The 13,045-nt window shown below is 40.5% G+C and overlaps 1 protein-coding gene across 3 annotated transcripts in view; it reads left to right on the forward strand.

The window, feature by feature from the left end:
- Positions 1-7,346: 7,346 nt before the first annotated feature.
- UGGT2 (UDP-glucose glycoprotein glucosyltransferase 2) overlaps positions 7,347-13,045 on the forward strand; it is a 192,162-nt gene continuing 186,463 nt past the window's right edge. For 2 of the 3 annotated variants that reach the window (XM_019444060.2, XM_019444061.2), the window contains exon 1: positions 7,347-7,601. In XM_019444060.2, coding sequence (XP_019299605.2) covers positions 7,450-7,601 — 152 coding nt within the window. In that variant the 5' untranslated portion in view covers positions 7,347-7,449. The remainder of the gene's footprint in view (positions 7,602-13,045) is intronic. The other variant, XM_019444062.2, reaches the window with a different exon arrangement.

Below are 13,045 nucleotides of genomic sequence, written 5' to 3' on the forward strand. Positions count from 1 at the left end.
GTCTTCTGTTAAGTTTCTCAGGATCCACATTAAGAGTGAAAACATATGGTATCTGTCTTTCTCTGTATGACTTATTTCACTTAACATAACACTCTTCACTTCCATCCACGTTGCTACAAAGGGCCATATTTCATTCTTTCTCATTGCCACATAGTATTCCATTGTGTATATAAACCACAACCTCTTTATCCATTCATCAGTTGATGGACATTTAGGCTCTTTCCATAATTTGGCTATTGTTGAGAGTGCTGTTATAAACATTGGGGTACAAGTGCCCCTATGCATCAGTACTCCTGTATCCCTTGGGTAAATTCCTAGCAGTGCTATTGCTGGGTCATAGGGTAGGTCTAGTTTTAATTTTTTGAGGAACTTCCACACTGTTTTCCAGAGTGGCTGCACCAGTTTGCATTCCCACCAACAGTGCAAGAGAGTTCCCATTTCTCCACATCCTATCCAGCATCTATAGTCTCCTGATTTGTTCATTTTAGTTGCTCTGACTGGTGAGGTGATAATCTCAGTGTGGTTTTGATTTGTATTTCCCTGATGAGAAGTGACGTTGAGCACCTTTTCATGTGCCTGTTGGCCATCTGGAGGTCTTCTTTAGAGAAGTGTCTATTCATGTTTTCTGCCCACTTCTTCACTGGATTATTTGTTTTTGGTTGTGGAGTTTGGTGAGTTCTTTGCAGACTATTAATATCTTAGAAGGCACATCTTTGTTTCATCTTCTTTTTCTCACTCAGAGATAACCAAAACACCGAGTTTTGTGTTCGCCATTCCCTTGCTTTCATTTGAGTTTCCATGTATCCCCAAAGGTTATATTGTTAATTCCATCTGTCTTTGAACCCTATGTAACAGAATCTTAGTATACGTATTCTTTGACTGGCTTTATCACTGATACTGTGTTTTTGGGGCTCATCCATGTTTATTTACATAGCTGTGACTCATTTATTGTCACTACTGTTTCATATTGTATTGAACAAAGAAGCCACAAATTATTTTATCATTGTACTTCAGTGGACATTTGATCTGTATCCAGTTTTTTGTTATCACAGAAAATAATTCATAAAGAGTTCTTTAGGTTTCCTGCAAAACTTTCTCTAGAGCAAAGGTTGGCACTCTAGGGCCCATGGGCCAAATATGTATAGCTTGTAAGTTAAGAATGCTTTTACATTTTTCAGGGCACCTGGCTGGCTCAGTCAGTTAAGCATACAACTTTGGCTCAGGTCATGATCTCACAGTTCGTGAATTTGAGCCCCGCATCGGGCTCTCTGCTCTCAGTGCAGACCCTGCTTAGGATCTTCTGTCTTCCTTTCTCTGCCCTTCCCCTGCTTTCTCTCTCTCTCTCTCTCTCTCTCTCTCTCTCTCAAATAAGTAACCATTTAAAAAAATGGTTTTACATTTTAAAATTTAAAAACAAAAGAAGAATATTTTAGGATACGTGAAAATAGGAAATTCAGTGTCCATAAGTAAAGACTTTCGAAACACGTCCATCCACGTCCATTTGTTTGCAATGTCTATGGCTGTATCCACGCTACAATGGCAGACCTGCCCCCTGAACTCCCTTCAGGTCACACCACTTATTCTGCGAAGCTTTTCTTGAGACCACTTCCTCCCTCAATTCCTGTCACGTTTCTTGTAACGTGCAGTCCTTTACATCTTCTCACAGAAAACTTCTCATTCTAATTTACTTTTTACGTCCGGTGCTACCCTCCCAACCAATGGAAAAAGTCACTTAAGATTTGAGACCATGTTTCATGATGTAAATGTAAAGCTGCTCTACAAAGGCGTCTTTTCTGTTGTTGATAATCATGACAGTAGGGCCAGGTGCTTCTCTAGGGATGGAAAGCACTTGTGCAGCTTCTCAAAGCGCTAGATTTACGTGTTTTGGGTTTTTTTTTTTTTTTACATTTTATTTATTTTTGAGAGACAGAGAGAGACAGAGCACAAGTGGGGGAGGAGCAGAGAGAGACGGAGACACAGAACCCGAAGCAGGCTCCAGGCTCCAAGCTGTCAGCACAGAGCCCGACGTGGGACTCGAACTCTCAAACCGTGAGATCATGACCTGAGGCGAAGTCAGATGCCTAACCGACTGGGCCACCCAGGCACCCCTCAAAGTGCTAGATTTAAATTCGGGAAATAATTTGGGTGAGAAATTTGACTAAAGCTGTTTATTTGTTCAACGAGATTTCTTAAAAAGTATTTTCTTCTGGACTTCCATAGAATTTTATTAACTTTTCCCTGTAATAATTTATTGGGAGATGTCATATCTTCACTACACTGTGAGCCCTTCGAAGACATTAACCATTTTATCCACCTCAGTATTCTTTCACATATATGACATGGTCAGCTTCCCATACAGGATAAGCAACATATTTTGACCAAATTGATGAGCTGGTGCACATAACTATACTAGCCTCTACTAGAAGATGTAAAAGCAGGACATAGGTTTGTCTGCCACCAACACGCTTCAATCCTATGTGTTTTGTTGAAGAAACAAAGCAAATAATAGAAGCAATAGTAACTTAGCAAACTTTGAATGCATAACTGTAAAATATCGACCATGTATGTAAGTATAAAAGAATGTTGTTAAATAGATGTCAAGTTCTCATATCAGCCCAATTGATTAACTTAAAAATGTTATATTTTTTCTTCCAATATTTTATTTAAGTTCAAGTTACTTAACATATAGCGTAGTATTGGTTTCAGGAGTGGAATTCAGTGGTTTATTATATACAACACCCAGTGCTTATCACAAGTGCCCTCCTTTTTACCCATCACCCATCTAGCCCATCCCCCACCCATCAACCCTCCCTCCCTCCCTCCATCAACCCTCAGTTTGTTCTCTATGGTTTGCTTCCCTCTTTCTTTTTTCCCCTTCCCCTGTGTTCATCTGTTTTGTTTCTTAAATTCTACAAATGAGTGAAATCATATGGTATTTGTCTTTCTCTGACTGACTTATTTCATTTAGCACAATACACTCTAGTTCCATCCACATCGTTGCAAGTGGCAAGATTTCATTCTTTTTGATGGTTGGGTAATATTCCATTATATATATGTGTATATGTGTGTATATATACACACATATATATGGATGGATGGATACTGATGAATGGATAAAGAAGCTTTTATATATATATATATATATATACCAATGTAATATATATATATATATATAAAAGCTTATATATATATATATATAAAAGCTTCTTTATATATAACATATATATATGTTATACACATATAATATATATATTATATATATTATATATATATGTATAACAGCTTCTTTATCCATTCATCAGTCAATGGACTCTCCATCAGTTTGGGCTCTTTCCATGATTTGCTGATTCGAAGGGGCACACACACCCTGATGTTTATAGCAGCATTATCAACAATAGCCAAGCTATGGAGAGAACCCAAATGTTCCATCTGAGTAATATTCCATTATATATATGTGTGTGTGTGTGTGTGTGTGTGTGTGTGTGTATATTTATATCAATGAAATATTTGGAATATTACCTAACCATCAAAAATAATGAAATCTTGCCATTTGCAATGATGTGGGTGGAACTAGAGTGTATTATGCTAAGTGAAATAAGTCAGAGAAAGACAAATACCATACGATTTCACTCATTTGTGGAATTTAAGAAACAAAACAGATGGACACAAGGGAAGGAAAAAAGGGGGTAGGGAAGCAAATCTAAAAGACTCATAACCATAGAGAACAAACTGAGGGTTGATAGATGGGCTAGATGGGTGATGGGTACAAAGGAGGGTACTTGTTGTGATGAGCACTGAGTGTTACATGTAAGTGATGAATCACTAAATTCTACACCTGAAACCAATTTTACCATATGTGTTAACTAACTAGAATTTAAACAAAAACTTGAAAAAATTATGTATTTTCCATACTTAATTTGCTATTTGAAAGTCACTGTAGTTAATAAACCACAGTAAAAAATTTCATCAAACATACCTGGAGTTAGACATTTGTGAGGCATTTGTAATGTATGTTAGGTAAAATGTGCAAACTTATAAAAATCAAATTTACTGACACTTAAAGGAAACTAAACAATAACTCATTTGATTACAGTTTTAGTATAATCCTGCCTAAGGAGTAGGAATATAACAAATTAAATAAGTCTATAAATTCTTCCCAACTGGAATGAAGAGTTAGACATTTTCTTGTACTTAAGATATTCAAATAAAAAATGAGAAAAGGGTCTTTGTTATAGTAAGGGAAATCTGGAAGACCTACAGGGTAATATTTTTAAAAAGCCATTTCAGCTATGAGACTATAGGTAGAGAAAATTAAAGTTTTATTATATTACATGATAATTTGGTAGTAACTTTATCATCACATAGCACTACTATTTTCATTAAATAAATATAGTCCATGCAGTACTTACTTCAAGATGATTTATTTTATTAAACACAATATTCTTATTATGAAGCACTCATTAATCACTTCTTCCACATACAATGAAAACTGCTATCATCATCAATTTTCATTCATATTACCCTGATGTGAATAACTTTGAATAACATTTTGCTAAAAAATATTCAAGTACAATTGTGTTCCTGATCTATATTCACTTCATAGCCAATCTGTGCCAAAGGGTTATTGATAATGAAGGTTAGAATGCTTTGCTGCTCCACTAACTTGAGTGACCTTCACTGAGTTACTCAGTTTTTGCACTTTAATACAGGAAAACCTTTGATTGCAAGTAACTTGTTCGGCGAGTATTCTGCAAGATGAGCGAACATTTCTAATAAATTTTAACTTGATAAATGAGCGATGTCTTGCAATACAAGTAGTACGTGATGCCGAATATCACATGATCACGACTGAGCCAATGGTTCTTGAAATTCGCTTTGATATATAAGTGCTTTGGATTACAAGCACGTTTCCAGAATGAATTATGCTCGCAATCCAAGGTTTTACTGTATTTCTATCTGTACATAGAAATGACATACAGAAGATACTTCAATGTTGGCTCACAACCTTGAGAGTTCCTTGGGTGAAATTTGAAACTGGCAGTCCTACACAGAGGGCAAGGAGAAACTGAAGAGAGAAGCAGAGGACTCCAGATTGGTAGGTGGCAGTTTTAATAAGCAAGGGGACTTACTTACAAGGCTTATCTTGGGCAACTGCAAGACAAGTAGATTTGAGCACCCACCTCTCAGAATCTTAAGAGTTTATACTGAGGCTTTAACAGGGTTCAATCACATATACAGAGCAGAGGTCTCTATAACATTACTCCCTGAAGGCTGCTTCCTTGAAGTGGCTCCTGATTTGGGAACAGTGGGAAGAGGGAATAAAGTGTCTCTCATTGCCCACGTCCAGCTCTGAGGTCAACCAGAAGTTCTCCTAATGATTTCCTCCAACACTTACATATCACCTAGTTCTAGTCTTTCATTGTGCATGTGAGGAAACAAGCCCAAGGATAGTCAGTCTAAGGAATATTTCAAACCCACTGAAGTTTCTAGGAAAATACTATGTAGGCTAAAATTTATAATAATTATGTAAATAAATGACCCTGGATTAGATTAATTTCATTCTTTAAAAGAGAAATGTAGCATTCCTCTTGTGAATTCAAATATACTGGAATGTATATAAATATATGTTTTATTAGTGTCTTTTAATAGTGTATTTTATGTGACTCTTCATACACAAGTCAGTTCTCAAAGATTTGCAACCATCAGATATGCTGACATTTAAGACATTCACCGTCAATATCTTATTTCCTTTATCCTACAATTTCAGTCAAAATTTCAGTCCAAAAATAAATGGACATGAGGAGTTAATTAAAGCAAATAGTTGTGGAAGATTCTTAATATATTTTCCCATTATGTTCTACAGATAGAAAGGAAGCTCCATACTCTTCTGCCTTAGTGTTCTACTTATCCAAAAAACAAGGACTGTTCAATATTTATTGAGCCCCAATAACATGTACTGTGCTAGGTATTGCAACGGATGCTAAAATTAAGGCACGAGCCCTGGGGAAACACCATCTCTAACAGGAGAAATATATAAGTACTGTATTCAAATTCTAAAGTGAAAATTACAAGTGGTTTATGACAGTTACGATAAAGAGCTTATGAGAATTTAAAGGAAGGATAGGTCACACCAAATAGGAAAAATCAGGAAATGAAGGCTAAACATAGAAGATGAGAACTAAGTAGAATTTCCAGAGCAAGTTCTTCTGAGGAAAGGTATACACTAAACAAATGAAAGGAAATGAAAAAATTATCACGTTTCAGCAGCTTCAGGAGATCCAGATTCCCTAAAAGGCAGAGGAGTAACTGGAAAAAAGGAACGGCTCGGTACATCCTCCGAAACTATTTTTCCCAGCTGCTGCTTCTCTTTACCATATATTTTAATATTTATAATAAATTTAACAGCTTTCTGGATAGAAAAAGAAGCATGCCTGACGAGGAGTCAGAATCTCGACGCTCCACCTCCGCCCAGTTGAATAAAACGGAATATTTTGATTTGATGAATCATCTGTACTGGAAAAACACTTAACTCTGTTGCAAGCTTTTGTCTTTGAGCCTGATGCAGTAAATGCATGTTAACCTGGGGATTCAGATTCAGTACGCCTGGGGTAGGGCCTGAGATTCTGCATTTCTAAGGAGCTCATAGGTGATGCTGCAGCCGTCCTGTGGGCCACTTTTGAGTACAAAGGCTAAAAGCGAGGTTTCCCAGCCAGCAGTATCAGTATCACCTGGGGCCTTGATGGACGTGAAATGTAAATTCTTGCATCCCTGCCCCCCACACCAGATCTACTGAATTAGAAACACTAGGATGAGGCCCAACACCCTATGTTTTAACAAGCGCTCCAGGTGATGTCACTGGTTTCCGAACAAGATTGCACATTCAGTCACCTGGGGGCTGGGGAGCGTTAAATACGATTGGGCATCGGGCTTTCGAAAAGCTCTACCAGGTGGCTTTAATATGCTATAAAATTTAGAAGCCCGTAGACAACTGAACTTGGATGGGCCTTATTTTCCGCCTGCGAAAACATGGGTAAAAGCCACGCCGGTTTCTGCCTTTGCTTCCAGTTTTTGGTATCTCCACCCAGCCTCAGTCGGCCGCAATCCCAGTTTGGCCTCCGGGAGCTAGCTTCCCCTCCCGGTGTCCCACAGCCCCTGCGCGATAACAGGGGGTCGGATCGCGGACCCGCCGGAGCATCAGCCACGCCGCCGCAGGTTCCGGCACCGCCCGCACCTACGTGGCTCCAGGATCCAGCCCCGGGGGGCTCCCAGGACAGCCCCAGAGCGGGACGCGCATGCGCTCCGTGCCGGCCAGGCCCCGGCTCCGAGTAACGGACTGGAGCTCCCCCCACCGGAAGTGGGCGGCCGCGCGGCCAGAGGAGCCGGCTGTGCCGTGGCGGCTGCGGGCTGTGGGCTCCGGGTACGAGGGGCTAGCGCTTCTCTCTCCGCGCCATGGCAAAGGCCACGGACGTGGTGCGGCTGCTCCTGGGCTCCACGGCGCTGTGCTTCTCCCTGCTCGACGCCCGGACGGCCTCGGCGTCCAAGTCGGTGACGGCCCACTTGGCCGCGAAGTGGCCCGAGACCCCGCTGCTGCTGGAGGCCAGGTGGGTGCGGGCCGGCCCCTCTGCCGAGCCCAGCGCGGAGGGAGGATCGGCGGGGTCTCTCGGGCCCGGTCTCTCCGTCTGCCGGCCCTCTAGCTCCCTCTCTGCTGCTGGGGCGCCCTCGTGCTGGGCGCTGGAGCATCCCCTCCACTCTGGCTACCCCGTGCGCGGCACTCACTTGCAATTCCTTTTCCTCGCAGTTCATACTTTGCCTCACCTACGGTTTCTCAGACTTCAGGGCCTCTGTTTAATTCGTCTGGATCTCATTCACATTTAAGAAAAAGAGGAATAGGAGCTGGAGTGTGGGGTTTAATGCAGGCAATTCCATTGATGTGGGGCAGTTCTTTTTAGGAAACGTATTGGAAGCACCTAGTGTCGTAATAACACCAATGATGAGCTTCCTGTGGAGAAGGTAGCTTCCCCCAAGTTGTTTCTTCCCGAATCTCCTCCACTGAAATTAGTTCATGTCACTTTGCAGAAACAAAAGTTGTAGCTATTGAATTTTGCTCTTAGTATTCTAGAGGTTAAACAGAATTTGGAAGTTCCTTTCATTGGTTAGGATGAACTTTTAACTCCCGTTGCTTTTGTCCGTTCAAAGAAACAGCTTATGGAACTAAAAAGAGACTCCCCATCACCTGGTACCACGTTGCATATAAAAAGATAGAAAAAGTTTTTTTAATTGAGATGTAATTAACAACATATTAATTTCAGGATTTCAGGTGTACAACATAACATTCAGTGTTTGAATCGCGAAATGATCACACCAATAAGTCTAGTTAACATCCATCACCTGACATGTATCCAAAAGGTTTTTTTTCTTGTGTTGAACTTTTAACATTTCTTAGCAACTTTCAAATATGCAATACAGCACTCTTCACTGTAGCCACCATGCTATACATTACATTCCCATGACTTATTTTATAACTGAAAGTTTGTACCTGTTAACCTTAAAAATAAAAGTTATTTTACCAGCAGAAAATGGATTTATTCGGGAATAATAGAGAATTGCAAATAGGGACAAGCAAAATATGGTATAGGGAAGTCTAACAAAGGAGAGGAACATTATTTTATGCAGAAGGAGAAAGCATGGAGGGGTGGTTTGGAACAAAAGTCCTTTGGAGAAAAGCAGGAACCCAGTGTGATGACAGTTTCTCTTTGGCTGAGTTGCAGGACTAGTCAATTTCTTGTAGGAGATGCAATGTACTTTCTTTCTCTGTTGGGGCCTGTAATTGATGATTCCTGTGGAAAACGTTCTGATAGAAGTCTGTAATTGACGTTGAGTGGTACAGCTTCCCATACCCCCAGTCCACTTTAGTGAGGTTTCTAATACTCCCATTTCATCATTTTGATCAAAATCTTTCCTTGAAAGCATTGCTGACCAAAAGTCAGGTTTTTCATATTTAGTGGTTTTGTCCCTCAGTGCCAGAAAGGATCTTTCCTGATTGTCTTGTCCCTACATAGGAGGGAAAGTACATAACGGTTGGAAACCACGTAAGGCCACATTTGACTAACAGGCAAGGTTAGGAGGTGGAACTCTGAGGCACTTTCCATCTAAAGTCTGTATCATTTCAAGACCTTAAGTATTGGAGAGCCTCTCCTAATTGGGTACGTCATTTTTATAAAAGTTTGACAGGCAACTAAATACAAAAAAACAATTAGGGAAAAACAGAAGAAGGAACATAACTTTGAAATTGTATGATGCTTCCGATCCGGGACCCTAGGTCAGAAAGTATCCAGCTGAAAGTGTTTATTGGCACTTAATTCCAATTTAGGGGAAAAAAGTTCTCCCTATGGGATCCATTGGAGTCATGTATGCCTCCTGGAAGTCCTTACCTATAGTAGCCAAGAAAGCAAAATAGTGAATACTGTAAGAATTAACCAAGTACATTTGAGAAGATTCCGTGCAGGTAAAAACATGAGGCAATAACTAATGAACTTTTTGCAAAACTAGTGAAACTTCAAAGATGTATTAAAACAGTGTTGTTATCTCAAAGAAACCATTTGAAAATAAATCTTATCTAGTGATAAAGCCTGTAAGGTTGCAAATTCAGAAACCATGAATTTGGATAAGAATTCAGAATCAGATGAAAGATGAATTCTGAACCTTCAACCCAGCCCTTCAGAAAAAGCAAGTGAAAATTTAATTTGTCCTGGGATCATGATGAGGCTGTTGCTCAAAGGCCTAATCAAGAGAAGAGGTTTTCTCCCTTTCACAAAGTTTTGGGAAATGTGCACAAGAGCATTTCCTTTCTTTAATTTTTATTTTTTTAGTGTTTATTTTTGAGACAGAGACAGAGCATGAGTGGGGGAGAGACAAGAGAGAGAGGGAGACACAGAATCTGAAGCAGGATCCAGGCTCTGAACTGTCAGCACAGAGCCCAATGCAGGGCTCGAACTCATGAAGGTGAGATCATAACCTGAGTGAAGTTGGATGCTTAACCCACTGAGCTACCCGGGTGCCCCTAGAGCATTTCCTTTCTACGAAAGAGCTGGTAGAAGCAATCAGTGAGGAAAAGGTATATAGGCCTGGTCCCGGTATGTTGAAAAAGCTGTATTGTCAATTGTCCTCTACTTTCGTTGCAGGTTACCAGATGGTGTGCAGGTCTGGTAGGGTTTGGTGATTTCTCCTTGGATTCATGTGAATCCAAGAGCCTATTCCTTGGAGTTTGGTGCCATCAGGATTAGCAGTTCTTGATAAGAGCCTTTTCAGCAAGACCGAATAGTCTTTGTGGAGGTGCCTGTTGCAGTTTCCAGCTTGCAAGATACGATGCTTAAGGTTGCTGTCTTCCAGGAATGCACTTTGAAAAAGATCACTCTACTAAAGCATGGTTATTTTTCATGGAAGTAGTTAGACCCTTGCAGTCTTGAAGTCTATCTCCTCTTTTATCTACTGTAGGTCAAAGGAGGTACAGGGGCCAAGTGGATTGGGCATCTGTGACGATCTCAAACGGTGACAGTCTAGGAGTTTCAAAGGGGTGGAGCCAAGATTTAGAGGAACCAATGGCAGTGCTTTGGGCCAAGGTATTTTAGGATCTGTACAAATTTTTACAAGTTGAGTGTTAACGGTATTGTTAATATGTTCAAGTAACCCTGAGGATTGAGGACAATCTGCACCATGCCAGTGTTGTAAAACTGGCCAAACAGCACACACTTGTCAAAGCACCTGACCAGTAAAATAGGTTCCCAATCACTATGAAGTTTGAGAGGGTTCCCCAGTTAGGGATAATTTTTTCTAACAGAGAAGCAGCAGCAGCCTGTCTAGAAGGGAAAGCTTCAGTCCCGTGAGAACACATATAGACCATTACTAAAACATGTTTCTATTCATGTAGTGGGAAAGCTATATGAAATCCATTTGTGCAGACAGGTTTCTCTGGGTTCTGTTTTAGACAGGTGGGGCAAGTGACGTAGGCACTTGTTGCAACCTCATTAACACTTCCCCACCAGTATTGGTTCATGAATGCCATTATTGTCAGTAGACCACGATGGTTTAATGCATGTATAGTGGTAAGTATAAGAACTTTAGAATTTCTAGTAGGGCCAGATATTTATTTGGTCCAAACCAGGGCTCTCCTTATTGAACCAACAATGACTAGATTTCCAATATTTTTCCCTTTCTGAGGCAATTGTTGGGTGTCATCTTTCTGAATTATCATTTGGCAGAACATCTCTTTGGACCATAACAGGAGTGTGGTTATTAGTTTCTTTGAGAGTGGTGTTTTGGGCAGCAATATCAATGAGAAGGTTTTCTTTGGCCCCCAGAGAGTTGACTCTGGAATGGCCAGGAACCTTAATAATAAAGTAGCCAGCAAAAGTGTGGTATATAACAAATTTTGGAAATAAGAGCCATTTTAAATTTTATCCCTCTTGGAGGTAATGAAACCTTGTTTCCATAATCCAAAGTCATGAGCTATCCCAAGGGCATACCAGCTCTCAGTATAAATGTTTGAAGTTTTGCCCCCGGCCAAAATACAAGGATGCTTGAAAGGGATTCCATGATTATTTTGTCAGTGGCAGGAATGTCTCTGAAGCGAGGTGATATCCCTGTGCCACAGGGTCAAATTGTTGGTTGTAATACCCTGTGTTTTTGGGTGAGTAATCCCAAGGGTATTCTCTCCCATCTCCCATACAGAGAGGAAAAAGGAAAGTTGATAATTAGGATGTCTGAGCGCAGGTGGGTTTAATAGGCTTTTCTTTAAAGTCCCCAAAGCAAGTCTTTCTGATTTTTCCAAATAATAGGGTGAGGTTTTATATTTTTTAGTAAAACATATAGAGATTGAGCCAGAAGAGAGAAGTTTGGAATCCAGTTTTGACAGTAGCCAACCAGTTCAAGAAAAACTCATTTTTGGCACTTAGTTTTAGGTTTTGGAAAGTTTGGAAAGCCGTGAAGTCTCTCTGGATCCAAATGTTCTGAGGTCAGATGCCCTAAGTATCAAACCTGAGTTTGAGCAAATAGCAATTTTTCTTTAGAGTCTTTATTTCCCTTTAAGGGCAAAAGTTTTTAACAGGTGGATACTGTCTTCCTGTAAAGTGGTTTAAGAAGAGGAGCAGAGAGGGACGCCTGGGTAGCTCAGTCAGTTAAGCATCCAACTTCAGCTCAGGTCATAATCTCATGGTTAATGGGTTCGAACCCCACATAGGGCTCCGTGCTGATAGCTCAGAGCCTGAAGCCTGCTTCGGATTCTGTCTCTCTCTCTCTCTCTCTCTCTCTCTCTCTCTCTCTCTCTCTCTCTCTCCCCTTCTCCTGGTCATGTTCTGTGTCTCGAAAATAAACATTAAAAAAGGAGCAGAGGAGCAAATCCTCTAGGTATTGTAACAAAGTAGATAGAGACTGCAGAAAACCTACCATTCAAATCCGCTTCTAAGGTTTGTGAAAAGTAAGAAGGACCCTTTGAAACTCTGGGTGGGGCATTACTGTCCTGGTGTATTTCCATTCTTCCCAAGTGAAAGCAACTGGAATACTAAAGAATGCACTGCATAGATCGACTACAGTGAAAAATTTGCATCCGGTGGGAATGGTTGTCAGGATATGGATTAAGAACAACAGGGTGCCGAGGGATGACTGTCATTTATTGCCCAGAGGTCCTAGACAAACCATCCTTGGGTACTGGGTTTTCTCATAGGTAAAATAGGTGTATTAAAGGGACTGGTACAGGGGATAATGGGGCCTTGAGCTTTGTAATCTATGAGCTTGATGCCTTGAAAGGCTTCTTTATTTATAGGATATTCATTAAATTTAGGGGGATGTTTTGAGGACTCTATTTGAATCTTGATGGGAGGTATACTGTGGATGCTGCCAGTATCTGTTGAAGATGTCGCCCACAGAGGATGGATCCGACAGGGATAAATGATCAGTGTCCTCAGACTCGGCTATAGTGCTATCAGACTCAGAGCGAATTGAGGGTGTCAAAGGGTCATTTAATTTACCTGGCTGCCTATTTTTATTACTA

This window comes from Panthera pardus, unplaced genomic scaffold (assembly GCF_024362965.1).
Source record: "Panthera pardus isolate Hobbes unplaced genomic scaffold, ASM2436296v1 HiC_scaffold_1, whole genome shotgun sequence".
In the NCBI taxonomy this organism is placed as follows: domain Eukaryota; kingdom Metazoa; phylum Chordata; class Mammalia; order Carnivora; family Felidae; genus Panthera; species Panthera pardus.